This window comes from Lagenorhynchus albirostris, chromosome 9, assembly GCF_949774975.1.
Source record: "Lagenorhynchus albirostris chromosome 9, mLagAlb1.1, whole genome shotgun sequence".
Lineage (NCBI taxonomy): Eukaryota > Metazoa > Chordata > Mammalia > Artiodactyla > Delphinidae > Lagenorhynchus > Lagenorhynchus albirostris.
This window is the reverse complement of record NC_083103.1, coordinates 84735049-84755712: the sequence shown is the minus strand read 5'-3', so window position 1 is coordinate 84755712 and position 20664 is coordinate 84735049. Positions and strand designations below refer to the sequence as shown.

At 37.9% G+C, this 20664-nt stretch overlaps 1 protein-coding gene across 1 annotated transcript in view; it reads left to right on the top strand.

Moving 5' to 3' along the window:
* The window catches only part of C9H11orf65 (chromosome 9 C11orf65 homolog), an 89774-nt gene that overhangs the window by 54567 nt on the left and 14543 nt on the right, over positions 1-20664 (top strand). The window contains 3 exon segments of the mRNA XM_060160331.1: positions 3632-3685; positions 3818-4018; positions 5449-5579. Coding sequence (XP_060016314.1) covers positions 3632-3685; positions 3818-4018; positions 5449-5579 — 386 coding nt within the window.

Below are 20664 nucleotides of genomic sequence, written 5' to 3'. Positions count from 1 at the left end.
CTAAGTATTGCTACCTGGCTTTCTTTTGATTTCCATTTGAATGGAATACCTTTTCCATCTCCTCACTTTCAGTCTGTATGTGTCCCTAGATCTGAAGTGGGTCTCTTGTAGAGTCTTGTTTTTGTATCCATTCAGCCACCATATATCTTTCAATTAGAGCATTTAGTCTTTTTACATTTAAAGTAATTATTAATAAATATGTATTTATTACCATTTGTTCATCGTTTGCTGTTTGCTTTTGTAGTTCTTTTTCGCTCCTTTCTTCTTTTGCTCTCTTCCCTTGTGACTTGATGGCTATCGTTATGTTATTTTGGGTTCCTTTCTCCTTTTTTTGTGTGTGTATATATTATTTTTGGTTTGTGATTACCATGAGTTGTGTATATCTGTGTCCATATATATATTTTTTTTTCTCACAGGTGGGCATTTTGTTTTCCCACTTTTTACTGCCCAACTTCTGTGCATCTTCCTATGTTTGTGGACTACCCCACCTTTGAGGTGGAAATTTCCTCTCCTATACAGATTTTTTTAAATTGAAGTATAACTACTTTACAATGTTGTGTTATTTTCTGCTGTACACCGAGGTGAATCAGCTATATGTATAGCCCTCCCTCTTGGACTTCCTTCCCACCCACCCCCCATCCAACCCATCTAGGTCATCACAGAGCACTGAGCTGACCTCCTCATGCTATAACAGGGAAAGATAACAGGTTCCCACTAGCTAGCTATTTTACACATAGTAGTGTATATATGTCAATCCTAATCTCCCAATTCATCCCACCCTCCCCTTCCCCACCATGTCCACCTGCCCATTCTCTACGTCTGCATCTCTATTGCTGCCCTACAAAGAGGTTCATCTGTACCATTTTTTTAGATTCCACATATATGTGTTAATATACAATATTTGTTTTTCTCTTTCTGACTTACTTCACTCTGTATGACAGACTCTAGGCCCATCCACATCTCTATAAATGACCCAATTTCATTCTTTTTATGGCTGAGTAATATTCCATTTACATTTAAAGTAATTATTTTTAAAATTTTTAAAAATTTTAATTTTTGGCTGAGTCAGGTCTTAGTTGCAGCATGTGGGATCTTCGTTGAGGCATGTGGGTTTCTCTCTAGTTGTAGCGTGAGAGTTTTCTCTTTTCTAGCTGTGATGCATGGGCTCCAGAGTGCATGGGCTTTGTAGTTTGTGGCATGCAGGCTCTCTAGTTGAGGTGCATGAGCTCAGTAGTTTTGGCATGCATGCTCATTTGCCCCATGGCATGTGGGATCTTAGTTCCCTGACCAGGGATCGAACCAGAGTCCCCTGCATTGTAAGGCAGATTGTTTACCACTGGACCACCAGGGAAGTCCCTAAAGTAATTATTGATAAATATGTATTTATTACCATTTGTTCACTGTTTTCTGGTAGTTTTTGAAGTTCTTTTTTTTTCCCTTTCTTCTTTTGCCCTCCTCCTTTGTGATTTGATGGCTATCTTTATGTTTTTTTGGCTTTCTTTCTCCTTTTTTGTGTGTGTATCTATTATAGGTTTTTGGTTTGTGATTACCATGAGGTGTGTGTGTCTACATGTATGTTTTTTTAATTTGAAGATCCCTTAAGTTTGAAAGCATTCTAACAAACCTGCATTTGTATTTCTGCTACCATGTTTCATGGTTTTGATATATTTTACATCTTTTTGTTTTTTGAATCCCTTAACTCCTTATTGTGAATTTAGATATTTTACTACTTTTGTCTTATATACATGGTTGATCTACTACCTTTATTGTACATTTATACATGGTTGATCTACTAGCTTTACTGAGTGTTTGGATTTTTCCTTTCATAATTTTTATATTTTTGGTTGTGGTCTTTTCTTTTCCACTTAGAGAAGTCCCTCTAACATTTCTTGTAAAGTTGGTTTAGTGGTGCTGAGCTCTTTTACCTTTGCTTGTCTGTAACCTCTATACCTACTTCAAATCTGAATGATAGCCTTGCCAGGTGGAGTAATTTTGGTTGTAGGTTTTTTTCCATTTATTACTTTGAATATATTCTGCCACACCCTTCTGGCCTGCAAAGTTTCTGCTGAAAAGTCAGCTGATAGTCTTATGGGAGTTCCCTTGCATGTAACTAGTGGGTTTTCCCTTGCTGTTTTTAAGATTCTCTTTTATCCTTAATTTTTTCTATTTTAGTTATAATGTGTCTTGTTGTGGACCTCTTGGGGTTTATCTTGTTTTGGACTCTCTATGCTTCCTGGACCTGGATGACTGTTTCCTCCTCCAGGTTAGGGAAGTTTTCAAATATTACTTCCTTAAATAAATTCTCTGCTGGTTTCTCTCTTTTTTCTCCTTCTGGGACCCCCTATAATGCAAATGTTAGTATGCTTCATGTTGTCCTATAAGTCTCCTAAGCTATCCTCATTTTTAAAATTCTTTTTTCTTTTCTCTGTTCAGCTTGGGTGATTTCCACTATGCTGTCTTCCTTAAATGTTTGATAGAATTAACCAGTGGACAAATCTGGGTCTGGTGTTTTCTACTTTGAAAGGTGAATTATTCATTAAATTTCTTTAATAGCTATCGATCTATTCATATTGTCTATTTCTCCTTATGTGAGGTTTGGTAGGTTTTATCTTTCAAGGAATCAATCCATTTTATTTAGGTTATCAAATTTGTGAGCATAGCACTATTCATAATATTTGTTCATTATCATTTTAGTGTCCACGGAATCAGTAGTGATGACCCGTCTTTCATTTCTGATATTAGTATTTTGTGTTCTCTGTCTCTCTCATTGCTGCTACCCAGCATCACAGGACAGAGTGAGTATCATACAGTGTATCACTAGCCTGGGGAAAGATCAAAATTCAAAATTAGTAGTATGGTTTCTACTGAATATGTACCACTTTTGCACCATCATAAAAATGAAAAATTGTAAGTCAAACCATCATAAGTCAGGGACCGTGTGTTTGTGTGTGTGTGTGTGTGTGTGTGTGTGTGTGTGTGTGTGTGTATGTGTGTGTGTGTGTAATTTTTAGCCAGGAGAAAATTATGCAAAACTAATGTTGTCTTTCAGGCTGAACAATTTAGGGTAACATCTGTTTTCTCATCTAACTCAGTATAATCAGGAGACAGGTTGGGGACCAATAATTTTTTCTCTACTTTCCATTTGGTGTGGGGCACTAAAATTTAGAAGACCAATTATATACAATTCTTACAAAATTTAAACATGGATTTTTGATTTAATAAAAGCTAGCTAGGAAAGGTCATCTGTTGTTTAACTCAGATTCACCAGTCACATTTTTTTCTCTGAATTTACCTGGAAGATATTTAATATGAAAATCATATATTTGAGGAATTTTTTTAAAACTTCTGTTTTATGACTAACAAATCACCTGACTTTTACACTTTTACATTACATAGAAAGGAAACATAGTTTGGTATCATTTTCCCAGTTATAATGTAAGCTGTTTTACTTATTGAGTGTCTATAAGAAAATAAATCCTAAGATACTTTCTGATTTAAAATTAACTATTTGAAGTTTATTCACTTCATCTATTTCATAAATAATCAATATTCAACAACTGTTTAACATTATAGAGTGAGAAGTTGTGAACTGATATATACAGAATGTTGAAGACTAATTTTTTTTTTATAGGCAGAACTTCTAGATGCTGCTGCTGGCATTAATGTACGATTCAGATTAGGTGGTGTAAGTATGGATAAATTCTTATTTAGTACTTTTAAAGCACATTTACATGAAATTTAAAAGATGTAATTTTAAAAAACATAAACCATTTTTCTAATTAAATTGAAACGGTCCTTTGAACTTTTCCAACTATAGGTTAAATTTCCACCTGAAATATACTATAAAATTTTCACTCACAGACATATTGAAGATCTGTGTGCTAATAGCCCTAGAGATTACACAAAACTTCCAGCAAAACATACATCTCATATTAAAAGTGATAATCTTCAGGAAGAGGATTATAGTGGCTGGTATCGTCGTACAGAGAACAATGGCTGGAGGCCTGTTTCTGATAAAGTAAGAAAAGATAAACATTAATAATTTTGAATATTATGTGCTTACAAACCTATCTGTCTTTCTGAAAATTAATTTTTAGATTATTTTTAAAAATAATGAATCCTACTAATTTAACTGATAAAATTTACTTAACTATTCTGTGGTTACTAATATACTTCAAGATACAGCAATATATCTTTTTTTTTTTTACATTTACTTCTACTTTTAATAGTCATCTTTGAATCTAGGCTATCTTTAGATACTCTGTGGCATTCAGCTATTACCCATCTTTATAACAAAGCAAATCTGAAGATGTTGTTGATTCTATATTAATCCTTGAACAAGTGGTGAGGGTTCTTGAGAATAATATGCCATTTTCTCTATAGAGCTTGTAACAGCCGACACTAGTGGGAGATCATTTGGGTTTTCATGATGTTGGAAAATTTAACATGTGCTCATATGAACAGAATGATTTTAAATATATATAGTTCCTAATGCATATATGTGATTCTAGGACTTTTCTATAGACACCCATGTTTAATCTTTTTGTGGAAATAATTTCTATCTAAGGATATTTGTAAGCTTATATTTTTAAAGTTAACATTATCTGGTTCTATAGCTCTGGATATTTGTTTATATAGCTGCAAGTATCTTCATTCAAATCCTCAGTCTCTGGTATACAGATTGTAGAATGTAGTATACTGAATATACTAAGTATGAAAAGTGAAAATGATCAAAGTGTGAATTCATTCATTCATTCAACAAACTTTATTGCATACCAACCAGATGTCAGGCATTGTACTAGATGCTTGGGAAGCAATAGTACATAAGAATAGTCCTTCCTCTCAAGTAGTTTGCTTTTAATTAAGGAGAAAGTCAAGTAAACAGGATATTTCAGTACAGTACAGTGAATATGTGATTTAATAGAGGCAAGTTCAGAGTGCTGTGGGGGGTAACAAACTTTCCTCTTTGTTATTTAATGTGTATGTGGTGAGGGAGGAAGAATGAATTGGAAATAGGAAAACAGGCAATCAGTATAAAGTGTCAAACAGGAGAAACCACAAAGTCTTGGGACACAATGGTGAGATTTCTGTATTCTCTGAGTGTGCCCATATTCCTTGAGGATTAGAGTCTTCAAAAGTCAATAGCACCTACTGGTCAGATCTGTTCTTATGAGAAACTAAAACACTCTTAGAATATGTCTATTCATTTATTCATTCAACAAATACTTATTAAATAGTACCTCAGTACACTAATTTTCCTATGGCATATGCCTCTTAAGGTTCAATGTGCCATTCACTTAATTAGAAATATCTTAAAAGGGTCTATCCTCTCCTCTATTTCTATCTTGGCATATTCCTACTGAACACATAGAAGTTCTTTTCTATAGTCAGATAACTTCATAATCAGTAATCCAATATTTTGTGTATTCATTTTTCATTTCTCAATAGTTTTGGAAGTCTACTGAAAATGTAATGGTGGGAGACAAAAAGGAAAGTGAATTCCATTTCTCTAAATTAAAGAGAAGGCAAGATATAGAAAAGAAAAGAAAAATTAGAAAAATAGAATGGATGCAGCAAATGTAAGTTGATGAAATACTTAGACTTACTAAAGAAGTATACATTTTTTAGACTGCTATCACTACTAAAGTAACTACATGTTACTTTAAAAATAAGATGAAATATTACAGTATATTTTTTAAAATACATAGAAAGCAAATACATAATAAATGCCTGCTAGACACCGTTAATTTCTGGGATATAAACGGGAAAAGACAGGTTCTCTTTGACCACAAGGAAATCATAATCTTTTGGAACATGAGATATGAAAATCAGCATTTACTCTTATATATGAGATAAATTTAATATGACCCACTAGACCCACTCTATACCATTCTCAACCTTTCTTTCTCCCCTAAAGAAACTGACTTGTACAGATTACACTAAAAGTCATTCTGGACCCATCTAACAAATCTTAGAAGCAAGTCTCAAAAGAATCAAATTGTTTCCAAGTTTACTTGACAATGTATAAGAACAAAGCCCCCAAATATTTAAAGGAACACAATATACTCAAGAGGTCAAAATCTATAAAATTTACAATGTCTACCATATAGTAATCAATTACCAGGCACTCAAAGAAGCAGGAAAATATATCCCTGAGAAGAAAAAATAATATCAGCTAACTCACCAAAAATATCTTTTAAAAATAAAAATGGAGAGACACGAGGGGGAAGACTGCGGAAGAGTAAAATGCAGAGATCACCTTCCTCCCCAAAGATACATCAGAAATACATCTACACGTGGAACAACTCCTACAGAACACCCACTGAACGCTGGCAGAAGACCTCAGACCTTCCAAAAGGCAAGAAACTCCCCACGTACCTGGGTAGGGCAAATGAAAAAAGAATAAACAGAGACAAAAGAATAGGGACTGGTCCCGCACCAGCGGGAGGGAGCTGTGAAGGAGGAAAGGTTTCCACACACTAGGAAGCCCCTTCACAGGCGGAGACTGCGGGTGGTGGAGGGGGGAAGCTTCAAAGCCTCGGAGGAGAGCGCAGCAACAGGGTGCGGAGGGCAAAGCAGAGAGATTCCTGTACAGAGGATCGCTGCCGACTGGCACTCACCAGCCCGAGAGGCTTGTATGCTCAACCGCCGGGGTGGATGGGGGCTGGGAGCTGAGGCTCGGGCTTTGGTCGGAGTGCAGGGACAGGACTGGCTGCGTGAACACAGCCTGAAGGGGTTAGTGCACCACGGCTAGCCCGGACGGAGTCTGGGGGAAAGTCTGGACCTGCCGAAGAGGCAAGAGACTTTTTCTTGCCTCTTTGTTTCCTGGTACGTGGGGAGAGGGGATTAAGAGCGCTGCTTAAAGGAGTTCCAGAGGTGGATGCAAGCTGCGGCTAACAGTGCAGACCCCAGAGACGGGCATGAGACGCTAAGGCTGCTGCTGCCACCACCAAGAAGCCTCTGTATGAGCACAAGTCACTATCCACACCCCCCTTCTGGGAAGCCTGTGCAGCCTGCCACTGCCACTGTCCGGGGATCCAGGCACAAGTTCCCCTGGAGAACACACGGTGTGCCTCAGGCACACCGTCCTGCAATGTCCTGCTGGCCTCTGCCGCCGCAAGCTCGCCGCGCACTCCATGGGCCTTCCTCCCCGTGGCCTGAGTGAGCCACAGCCCCCGAATCAGTGGCTCCTTTAACCCCATTCTTTCTGAGCGAAGAACAGAAGCCCTCTGGTGACCTACACGCAGAGGCGGGGCCAAATCCAGAGCTGAGGCCCGGATGCTATGTGAAGAATAGAAGGGAAATTTTTCCAAGCAGCCTCAGGAGCAGTGGATTAAAGCTCCACAATCAACTTGATGTACCCTGGATAGGTGGAATACCTGAATAGACAGCGAATCATCCCAAATTGAGGAGGTGGACTTTGAGAGCAAGATATATTGTTTTTTCCCCTTTTCCTCTTTTTCTGACTGTGTATGTGTATGCTTCTGTGTGAGATTTTGTCTGTATAGCTTTGCTTTCACCATTCGTCCTAGGGTTCTGTCCATCCATTTTGTTTTGTTTTGTTTTTACTTTTTTAAAAAATTTTTTCTTAATAATTATTTCTTACTTTTTATTTTAATAACTATTTTATTTTCTCTTACTTTATTTTATCCTCCTTCTTTCTTTCTTTCTGCTTTTTCTCCCTTTTATTCTGAGCCATGTGGATGAAAGGCTCTTGGTGCTGAAGCCAGGAGTCAGTGCTGTGCCTCTGAGGTGGGAGAGCCAACTTCAGGACACTGGTCCACAAGAGACCTCCCAGCTCCACGTAATATCAAATGGCAAAAATCTCCCAGAGATCTCCATCTCAACACCAACACCCAGCTTCAGTCAACGACCAGCAAGCTACAGTGCTTGGACATGCTATGCCAAACAACTAGCAAGACAGGAACACAACCCCACCCATTAGCAGAGAGGCTGCCTAAAATCATAATAAGGCCACACACACCCCAAAACACACCATCAGACATGGACCTGCCCACCAGAAAGACAAGATCAAGCATCATCCACCAGAACACAGGCACTAGTCTCCTCCACCAGGAAGCCTACACAACTCACTGAACCAACTTTAGCCACTGGAAACAGACACCAAAAACAACGGGAACTACGAACCAGCAGCCTGCAAAAAGGAGACCCCAAACACAGTAAGATAAGCAAAATGACAAGACAGAAAAACACACAGCAGGTGAAGTAGCAAGATAAAACCCACCAGACCTAACAAATGAAGAGGAAATAGGCAGTCTACCTGAAAAATAATTCAGAAAAATGATAATAAACGTGATCCAAAATCTTGGAAACAGAATAGAGAAAATGCAAGAAACATTTAACAAGGACCTAGAAGAACTAAAGAGGAAACAAGCAACGATGAACAACACAATAAGTGAAATTAAAAATACTCTAGAAGAGATCAATAGCAGAATAACTGAGGCAGAAGAACGGATAAGTGACCTGGAAGATAAAATAGTGGAAATAACTACTGCAGAGCAGAATAAAGAAAAAAGAATGAAAAGAACTGAGGACAGTCTCAGAGACCTCTGGGAAAACATTAAACGAATGAACATTCGAATTATAGGGGTCCCAGAAGAAGAAGAGAAAAAGAAAGGGACTGAGAAAATATTTGAAGAGATTATAGTTGAAAACTTCCCTAATATGGGAAAGGAAATAGTTAATCAAGTCCAGGAAGCACAGAGAGTCCCATACAGGATAAATCCAAGGAGAAACACACCAAGACACATATTAATCAAACTGTCAAAAATTAAATACAAAGAAAACATATTAAAAGCAGCAAGAGAAAAACAACATATAACACACAAGGGAATCCCCATAAGGTTAACAGCTGATCTTTCAGCAGAAACTCTGCAAGCCAGAAAGGACTGGCAGGACATACTTAACGTGATGAAGGAGAAAAACCTACAACCAAGATTACTCTACCCAGCAAGGATCTCATTCAGATTTGATGGAGAAATTAAAACCTTTACAGACAAGCAAAAGGTGAGAGAGTTCAGCACCACCAAACCAGCTTTACAACAAATGCTAAAGGAACATCTCTAGGCAAGAAACACAAGAGAAGGAAAAGACCTACAATAACAAACCCAAAACAATTAAGAAAATGGGAATAGGAACACACATATCGATAATTACCTTAAATGTAAATGGATTAAATGCTCCCACCAAAAGATACAGACTGGCTGAATGGATAAAAAAACAAGACCCATATATATGCTGCCTACAAGAGACCCACTTCAGACCTAGGGACACATACAGACTGAAAGTGAGGGGAGGGAAAAAGATATTCCATGCAAGTGGAAACCAAAAGAAAGCTGGCATAGCAATTCTCATATCAGACAAAATAGACTTTAAAATAAAGACTATTAGAAGAGACAAAGAAGGACACTACAAATTGATCAAGGGATCGATCCATGAAGAAGATATAACAATTGTAAATATTTATGCACCCAACATAGGAGCACCTCAATACATAAGGCAAATACTAACAGCCATAAAAGGGAAATTGACAGTAACACATTCATAGTAGGGGACTTTAACACCCCACTTTCACCAATAGACAGATCATCCAAAATGAAAATAAATAAGGAAACACAAGCTTTAAATGATACATTAAACAAGATGGACTTGTTTGATATTTGATATTTATGGGACATACCATCCCAAAACAACAGAATACACATTTTTCTCAAGTGCTCATGGAACATTCTCCAGGATAGATCATATCTTGGGTCAAAAATCAAGCCTTGGTAAATTTAAGAAAACTGAAATTGTATCAAGTATCTTTTCTAACCACAACACTATGAGAATAGATATCAATTACAGGAAAAGATTTGTAACAAAATACAAACACATGGAGGCTAAACAATGCACTACTTAATAAGGAAGTGATCGCTGCAGAAATCAAAGGGGAAATCAAAAAATACCTAGAAACAAATGACAATGGAGACACGATGACCCAATACCTATGGGATACAGCAAAAGCAGTTCTAAGAGGGAAGTTTATAACAATACAATCCTACCTTAAGAAACAGGAAATATCTCGAATAAACAACCTAACCTTGCACCTAAAGCAATTAGATAAAGAAGAACAAAAACACCCCAAAGTTAGCAGAAGGAAAGAAATCATAGAGATCAGATCAGAAATAATTGAAAAAGAAATGAAGGAAACGATAGCAAAGATCAATAAAACTAAACCCTGGTTCTTTGAGAAGATAAACAAAATTGAAAAACCATTAGCCAGACTCATCAAGAAAAAAAGGGAGAAGACTCAAATCAACAGAATTAGAAATGAAAAAGGAGAACTAACAACTGACACTGCAGAAATATAAAGGATCATGAGAGATTACTACAAGCTACTCTATGCCAATAAAATGGACAAACTGGAAGAAATGGACAAATTCTTAGAAATGCACAACTGCCGAGACTGAACCAGGAAGAAATAGAAAATATGAACAGACCAATCACAAGCACTGAAATTGAAACTGTGATTAAAAATCTTCCAACACACAAAAGCCCAGGACCAGATGGCTTCACAGGCGAATTCTATCAAGCATTTAGAGAAGAGCTAACACCTATCTTTCTCAAACTCTTCCAAAATATAGCAGAGGGAGGAACACTCCCAAACTCATTCTATGAGGCCACCATCACCTTGATACCAAAACCAGACAAGGATGTCACAAAGAAAGAAAACTACAGGCCAATATCACTGATGAACATAGTTGCAAAAATCCTCAACAAAATATTAGCAAACAGAATCCAACAGCACATTAAAAGGATTATACACCATGATCAAGTGGGGCTTATTCCAGGAATGCAAGGATTCTTCAATATAAGCAAATCAATCAATGTGATAAACAATATTAACAAATTGAAGGAAAAAACCATATGATTGTCTCAATAGATGCAGAGCAAGCTTTCAACAAAATTCAACACCCATTTATGATAAAAATCCTGCAGAAAGCAGGCAGAGGGAACTTTCTTCAACATAAAAAAGGCCATATATGACAAACCCACAGCCAACATTGTCCTCAACGGTGAAAAACTGAAAGCATTTCCACTAAGATCAGGAACAAGAGAAGGTTGCCCACTCTCACCACTCTCTCTCTCTCTATATATACATTTTTTGCGATACGCAGGCCTCTCACTGTCGTGGCCTCTCCCGCTGTGGAGCACAGGCTCTGGACGCTCAGGCTCAGTGGCCATGGCGCACGGGCTCAGCCGCTCCGCGGCATGTGGGATCTTTCTGGACTGGGGCAATAACCCATGTCCCCTGCATCGGCAGGGAGACTCTCAACAACTGCACCACCAGGGAAGTCCCTCACCACTCTTATTCAACATAGTTTTGGAAGTTTTAGCCACAATAATCAGAGAAGAAAAGGAAATAAAAGGGATCCAAATCGGAAAAGAAGAAGTAAAGCTGTCACTGTTTGCAGATGACATGATACCATACCTAGAGAATCCTAAAGATGCTACCAGAAAACTACTAGAGGTAATCAATGAATTTGGTAAAGTAGCAGGATACAAAATTAATGCACAGAAATCTCTGGTATTCCTATACACTAATGATGAAAAATCTGAAAGTGAAATCAAGAAAACACTCCCATTTACCACTGTAACAAAAAGAATAAAATATCTAGGAATAAACCTACCTAAGGAGACAAAAGACCTGTATGCAGAAAATTATAAGACACTGATGAAAGAAATTAAAGATGATACAAATAGATGGAGAGATATACCATGTTCTTGGATTGGAAGAATCAACATTGTGAAAATGACTCTACTACACAAAGCAATCTACAGATTCAATGCGATCCCTATCAAACTATCACTGGCATTTTTCACAGAACTAGAACAAAAAATTTCACAATTTGTATGGAAACACAAAAGACCCTGAATTGCCAAAGCAGTCTTGAGAATGAAAAACGGAGCTGGAGGACTCAGGCTCCCTGACTTCAGACTATACTACAAAGCTACAGTAATCAAGACAGTATGGTACTGGCACAAAAACAGAAAGATAGATCAATGGAACAGGATAGAAAGCCCAGAGATAAACCCACACACGTATGGTCACTTTATCTTTGATAAAGGAGGCAGGAATGTATAGTGGAGAAAGGACAGCCTCTTCAATAAGTGGTGCTGGGAAAACTGGACAGGTACATGTAAAAGTATGAGATTAGAACATTCCCTAACACCATACACAAAAATAAGTTCAAAATGGATTAGACCTAAATGTAAGGCCAGAAACTATCAAACTCTTAGAGGAAAACATAAGCAAAACACTCTATGACATAAATCACAGCAAGATACTTTTTGACCCATCTCCTAGAGAAATGGAAATAAAAGCAAAAATAAACAAATTGGACCTAATGAAACTTCAAAGCTTTTGCACAGCAAAGGAAACTGTAAACAAGACCAAAAGACAACCCTCAGAATGGGAGAAAATATTTGCAAATGAAAAAATTGCCAAAGATTAATCTCCAAAATTTACAAGCAGCTTATGCAGCTCAATAACAAAAAAACAAACAACCCAATCCAAAAGTGGGCAGAAGACCTAAATAGACATTTCTCCAAAGAAGATATACAGATTGCCAACAAACACATGAAAGAATGCTCAACATCATTAATCATTAGAGAAATGCAAATCAAAACTACAATGAAATATCATCTCATACCAGTCAGAATGGCCATCAGTAAAAAATCTAGAAACAATAAATGCTGGAGAGGATGTGGAGAAAAGGGTACACTCTTGCACTGCTGATGGGAATATGAATTGGTACAGCCACTATGGAGAACAGTATGGAGGTTCCTTAAAAAACTACAAATAGAACTACCATACGACCCAGCAATCCCACTAGTGAGCATATACCCTGAGAAAACCATAATTCAAAAAGAGTCATGTACCAAAATGTTCATTGCATCTCTATTTACAATAGCCAGGACATGGAAACAACCTAAGTGTCCATCACCCAATGAATGGATAAAGAAGACATGGCACATATATACAACTCAGCCATAAAAAGAAACGAAATTGAGTTATTTGTAGTGAGGTGTATGGACCTAGACTCTGTCATACAGAGTGAAGTAAGTCAAAAAGAGAAAGATAAATACCGTATGCTAACACATATATATGGAATCTAAGGGAAAAAAATGTCATAAAGTACCTAGGGGTAAGACCAGAATAAAGACACAGACCTACTAGAGAATGGACTTGAGGATATGGGGAGGGGGAAGGGTAAGCTGTGACAAAGTGAGAGAGTGGCATGATATATACACTACCAAACGTAGATTAGATTGCTAGTGGGAAGCAGCCGCATAGCAGAGGGAGATCAGCTCAGTGCTTTGTGACCACCTGGAGGGGTGGGATAGGGAGGGTGGGAGGGAGGGAGATGCAAGAGGGAAGAGATATGGGAACATATATATATGTATAACTGATTCACTTTGTTATAAAGCAGAGACTAACACACCATTGTAAAGCAATTGTACTCCAATAAAGATGAAAAAAAAATGGAAGAAAACATTTCAGACAGACAAAAGCTGAGTTCTATCACCATGAACGGACCAGCAGTATAAAGAACTTTTCTTCCTACTACTTTAATCTCTTTTTTTAAAGTATTTATTTATTTGGCTGCACCGGGTCTTAGTTGTGGCACATGGGCTCCTTAGTTGTGGCATGAATGTGGGATCTAGTTCCCCAACCAGGGATAGAACGCAGTCTCCCTGCATTGGGAGCGCAGCGTCTTATCCACTACGCCACCAGGGAAGTCCCTACACTTACTTTTTTTTTTTTTTTGATTTAATAAAAAATGAAAATACAACATATTAAAATTGGGGGATGCAGCTAAAGAAGTACTTACAGGAATATTTATAGCATTTTCTATGAGGCAAGTGTTATTGGATATAAAACCACTCAAGGCTTATGAGAAAAAAAGATATTACAAGAAAATAACAACCAATATCTCTCATGAACATAGATACATGATAATAAATAACATTATAAACAAATGGAGTTTATCCCAGGAATACAATATTGGTTTAACATTTGGAAATCAATCAATGCAATCCACCATATTAACAGACTTAAAAAATAAAACTGGATATAATCATCTCAAAAGATGCAGAGAAATTACTTACAAAATTACCATTTGTAATGAAAACTCTTGGCAAACTAGAAATAGATAAGAGCCTCCTCAACTTGATGAAGGGCATCTATAAAAAGCCTGCATCCAACATGATACTTAATGGTGAATGGCTGAATGCTTTCTCTCTAAGATCAGGAATAAGGCAAGGATGTCTGCACTCACCACTTCTTTACAACATTGCATTGAAGTCCTAGTCAGTGCAATAAGGGTGGCAGGGTAGAGTGGTGGGGGAGACACTGAGGTTGGAAAGGAAGAACTAAAACAGTCCTTGTTCACAGTTGACATGATCATCTAAGTACAGAATTCGAAGGAATCTACTAAAAAGCTACTGGAACTAATAGGTGAGTTTATCAAGGCTGTGAGGTACAGAAACCAGTTGCATTGCAACAAACAACAAAAACATTTACAGTAGCATCAGAAAATATGAAATACCTAGGCCTAAATTGAGGGGAAAATCTACATGACCTGTACACTGAAAAGTAATAAATATTGCTGATAAAACTTAGAGAAGACTTAATAAACAAATAGCCATAAGATATTAATGGAGCAGAAGACTCAATATTGTTAAGATGTCAGTTCTCTCCAAATTGATGTATACAGTCAATGTAATCACAATCAAAATTTCCAGCAGGGTTTTATGTGGAATTTGACAAGTTAATTTGAAAATTTGTATGTAAATACAAGTGAACTAGAATAATCAAAATAATTTTGGAAAAAAATTTGGAGAACTTACATTACCTCATTTTAAGACTTATTATAAAGCCACTGTAATCAAGACCCTGTGGGGGGTCCCTGGTGGAGAAGTGTTTACGAATTTGCCTGTCAATGCATGGGACATGGGTTCGACCCCTGGCCCAGGAAGATCCCGTATGCCATGGAGAAACTAAGCCTGTGTGCCAAAACTACTGACACTGCACGCCTAGAGCCCGTGCTCTGTAACAAGAGAAGCCACCACAATGAGAAGCCCGTGCACCACAAGAGTAGCCCCCGTTTGCCGCAACTAAAGAAAGCCCGTGTGCAGCAACGAAGACCCAACACAGCCAAAACTAAAAATAAATAATTTATTTTTAAAAAAGACATTGTGGTATTGGCATTAAGATAGACATACAGATCAATGGAACAGAATAGACAGTTGAGAAATAGACCCACACACATATTGTTAATTGAGTTTCAACACAGGTGCCACAGCAATTTAATTGGAAAAGGATATTCTTTATTTTATTTTATTTTATTTTGCAGTACGCGGGTCTCTCACTGTTGTGGCCTCTCCCGCTGTGGAGCACAGGCTCCGGACGCGCAGGCTCAGCGGCCATGGCTCACAGGCCTAGCCACTCTGCACCATGTGGGATCTTCCCGGACCGGGGCACGAACCCGTGTCCCCTGCATCGGCAGGTGGACTCCCAACCACTGCGCCACCAGGGAAGCCCAGAAAAGAATATTCTTTTCAACAAATTGGATACTCAAATGCAGAGAAATGAATCTTGATCCTTATCTCGCATCATATATAAAATTCATCTGGAAAAGATCATAGATCTAAATATAAGAATTAACACCATAGTGCATACAACTCAATATCAAAAAAACAAACAACCCAGTCAAAAAGTGGGCAGAAGACTTAAATAGACATTTCTCCAAAGAAGACATACAGATGACCAACAGACACATGAAAAGATGCTCAACATCGCTAATTATTAGAGAAATGCAAATCAAAACCACAATGAGGTATCACCTCACACCTTTCAGGATGGCAATCACCAAAAAGTCTACAAATAATAGATGCTGGAGAGGGTGTGGAGAAAAGGAAACCCTCTACACTGTTGGTGGGAATGTAAATTGGTACAGCCACTATGGAAAACAGTATGGAGGTTCCTTAAACTAAAAAGGAGCTACCATATGATCCAGCAATCCCATTCCTGAGCATATATCCAGCAAAGACAGAAACATTAATTTGAAAAGATACATGTACCCCAATGTTCATAGCACCACTATTTACAATAGCCAGGGTATGGAAACAACCCAAGCCCATCAACAGATGATTGGTTTAAGAAGATGTGTGTGTATATATATATATATATATATATATATATATATATATATACACATATATAATGGAATATTAGCCATAAGAAAGAATAAAATAATGCCATTTGCAGTAACATGGATAGACCTAGAGAATATCATACTAAGTGAAATAAGTCAGACAGAGAAAAGTCAAATATTACATGATATCCCTTATATGTGGCATCTAAAAATAATACAAATGAAACTATATACAAAACAGAATCAGAATTACAGACATAGAAAACAAACTTATGATTACCAAAGGGGAAAGTGTGGAGAGGGATAATTTAGGAAATGGGATTAACAGATACAAACTCGTATACATTAAATAGATAAGCAACAAGGATTTACTGTATAATATAGGGAACTATATTCAATATCTTATAATAACCTATAATGGAAAATAATGTGAAAAGTATGTATATATCTGAAAAATATCATAAAATAAAAACACTTTATGAGACCTTAAAAAAATCAGAGTTAACACCATAAAATATCCAAAAGTAAGCAAACAAGAAAATCTTAGTGACTTTGTTTCTGGCAAAGATTTCTTAAATAGGACACAGAACGCATGAAGTATAAAAGAAAAAATTGTTAAATTGCACTTCATCAAAGTTAAAAGCTTTTGCTCTCCTGAAAACACTTTTGCAAAAATAAAAATGCAAGTCACAGACAGGAAGAGAACATTTGCAAAATATGTACATGGTAAAAGTCTTGTATTTAGAATATGTAAAAAAAACCCTCAAAATTCAATGATAAGAATACAACCTAATTTTAAAATGGGCAAAAGATCTGAACACTCTACCAATGAATATACAGATAGCAAAAAAGCACAAGTGAACTAATGACTATCATCATTAGTCATTAGGAAAGTGCAAAACAAAACTGTAATGAGATACCACTGCACAACCACTAGAATGGCTAAAACAGTCTGTCATAGCAATTATTGGCATGGATATGGAGCAAATGCAAACTGGTACACACACTTTGGGAAACAGTTTGACAGGTTTTTTTTAATTTTACAAGTTACACACATCTACTATTAAATCCAGCCATTCTACTCAGATATTTACCCAAGAGAAATAAAAACATGTCTACAGAAAGGTTGTAATGCAAGTTGATAGCTGCTTTATTTCTAATAGCCCAAAACCAGAAACAACCCATCAACCCATCAACCCAAATGTTGATGGATAAACAAATTGTGATATATCTATACAAAGGAATACTACTCAGCAGTACAAAGGAAGGAATTGTTCATACATAACAACATGGATGAATCTCAAAATAATGATGCTGAATGAAAGCAACCAGTCAAGAAAGAGTACATATTATATGATTTCATTTACATAAAATTCTAGAAAATACAAAGAAATCTAGAATGACACAAAGCAGATGAGTAATTGTCTGGAGATGAGGGTGGGGGAAAGGAGGGAGGGAAGGATAACAAAGTAGCACAAGGAACTTTGGGGGGTGATGGATATGTTTGTTTTTTTTATTATAGTGATTGGTTCACAGATGTATACTTATGTCAAAACTGTTCAAATTGTACAGCTTAAATACAGTCTACTGTATATCACTTATACCTCACTAAGTTTAAAAAAAAAAAATTAAGAACATGATCAGACAATCAGAAGATCTCCATGGAGTAATCCTTCATCTCCTGTGGTTGCAGGGTGAGTTGGAGGCAATCCAAGGGCAAGTTGAAAGGGTCACAAAGTCATAGTGCTTGCAGTGCAATCAAAAGACCTAGACAGGTCTTGTGCACTAAGCTAGCTAAGGACATTAGTGGGGAAGAAGTGGAACGCTGAGAACTGGGATGGGGATATTTGGGCAGACATAGACAAAGCTGAGAACCTTGAGCCTTCAAACTCTCCTGCTGATGGAGGAAACCCTCCTCCCTGTTTTGAGGAAACCAGCCCTTCTCTGCATAAAGGCCTTTCAATGACTGCACCTGGCTCAGTTGCCCCACACACTTATGCTGATTCTCCTTAGGATTTCCCCACAACCATTTCCTCAATGCCTCCAGTCCACACTGAGACGTATCTCAGGACAGTCCAGACAGAGAGGAACAAGATCTACTCCAGGAGGAGATGACATTTATAAACCAAAAGAGTTTCGAGAATTTACCAATCCGTATTGCCAGGAGCTCAGAAGCATGTGTGAATGTGGATTCTAAGGTGTTCAGAAGTTGATTGAGCTGAATTTATTGATATGGCCACACTCACCTGAGATTAGGGATTTAATGTGCTAGCTTGAGTATCCAGAAATAAATGGTGCTTAAGGACTTCCCTGGAGATCCAGTGGTTAGGACTCTGAGCTTCCACCACAGGGGGCACGGGTTCTATCCCTGGTCAGGGAACTAAGATCCTGCAAGCAGCACAGTGCAGCCAAAAAAAAACCAAACCAAACCAAAACAACAACAGAAATGGTGCTTGGTCTGTTAGTTTGGCTCATCAAAGCCTGAATTCAACCAAAGCTCTACAGTTACAAAATGCCTGAACTTCTCTAGTATACTGTAGAAAAGGATTTCTGAAGGCTTGGGGAATGCATATGTTTGTTCCTATTATGTGCAATATGTTTAGCCACCCACTAGCTATAACCGCAGTTTGACCCAGAGGATATCCTCTTCATCAGGTTATTAAGAAATTCGGGGAGCAGCAGAATTCTTGATGAATTTGTGGTGGTTATAGACTGAAGATGACAGTGGGGGAAATTGTGATGGAATTGGTTCCTTTAGTTCACTGGGAATAATGGAACTTTGAAGTGGTAGAAGTCAGGTGGTGACACAAATTGCAGCTAAGATTCCTCCAGATGTGGTTTCTTTAATGGAGCAAATCAACACTGTCCCTAGCATCTGTTAGACTGCTTTTGACCTGGCAAATGTGTTCTTTCCCATCCTGATCAGTAAACAAAAAGAGAAGAGTTTGCATTTACATGGAAATAACAGAGTGTATCTTTACATCTTTCTCTCAGAGCTATGTCAGCTTTCTTGCTCTTGTCCCCAGGGGCATGGTATCTCAGTTCCCATAAGACATCATGCCTGTCCTTTACGCTGGTGACCTTATACTGATTGACCATGGTGAGTAGAAAATGACAACTCCCTAGATGACTTAACAGGACAAATACACACTAGAAGGAGGGAGATAAACTCGGCAAAAAGTTAAGGGTCTGTCACATAGATGAACCTTATAAACATTTTGGGATATCCTTTCTAAAGTGAGAGACAAGATTCTGTACCTTGCACCTTGAAGACACACAACACTCTCTGGATTTGGGAGGTAAAATATACCACATTTGAGCATGCTGCTCCAACCCATTTACTAGGTAATTAATAAGGCTAGCAGGTGCCAGTGGGACATGGTGTAAGAAAAAACATGATAGCAGGTTCACAATGTGGTCAAGCTGCCCTACCACTTGGGCTTTATAGCCCAGCAGTCCCAACAGTATTGGAAATGTCTCTGGCAGACAGTGAAAAACTGTATGGAGCTTCTAAAGAGCCCTAATAGGAAGATCATAGCACACACCTCTAGGGTTTAGGAGGAAGGTAGTGCCCGTCTCTGTCAAAAATTATTTGAAAATTTGTTCCAGGCTTGCTACTGGGTCCTGGTAGAGACTGGAAGCTTGTCAGTAGGATACCAAGTGCTATGTGATATGAATTGACCCGGATTTTATCTAATCCATTGAACCGTAAAACAGAGTATACAGCATCATTTCAGTATAAAGTAGATGTATATATATGAGAATGGGTCTGAGAAGGTCCAGAAGCCCAAAGGTAAGCTGTATGGGCAGGTGGCCCAGACTTCTTCAACACCTACTTATGCTACATTGACTCCTGTTCATCTCCATACTTCTGGCTTCATGAGGAGTCACTTGTGACATGTTAACAGAGGGAGAGTATATTAGGTCTAATTCACTGTGGATCTGCACAGGATGCTGGCAACATCCAAAACCAGATAGTCACTAGATTACAATCCCTCAATTGGCCCAGAAAATGGTGAAAGGATATTCTCCCAGTGAGCACAACTGGAGGAAGCTCCACTTCATATACAAGGGGGGTTGGGATCTTATTGACTGTGGGCAGTAGCTAAAAGTTTCTCAGCTGATTGGGGACTTGGAAATAAGTTGGAAAACGTGATTAGGTCTGGGGAGAGATATACTCAGAATGGGCACTAAATATATTGGCGTCCTTGTGAATGTCCTCCAAAGGGCTTAGATAAGGCAAAAAGCTGTCAGTAGTCAGATGGATAAGATGATCCATCCCGTGGATGTCAGCATTTTCCGCCACTACTCAGTGATTGCCCAAAGTGGCCAGGGTTACAGGGATGGCAATACCATTCATTATAGAATGCCTTATCCATCATCATTTTATTACATACAACATTATCTACAACCAGGAGACCCATGTACAGCAAAGGAATTG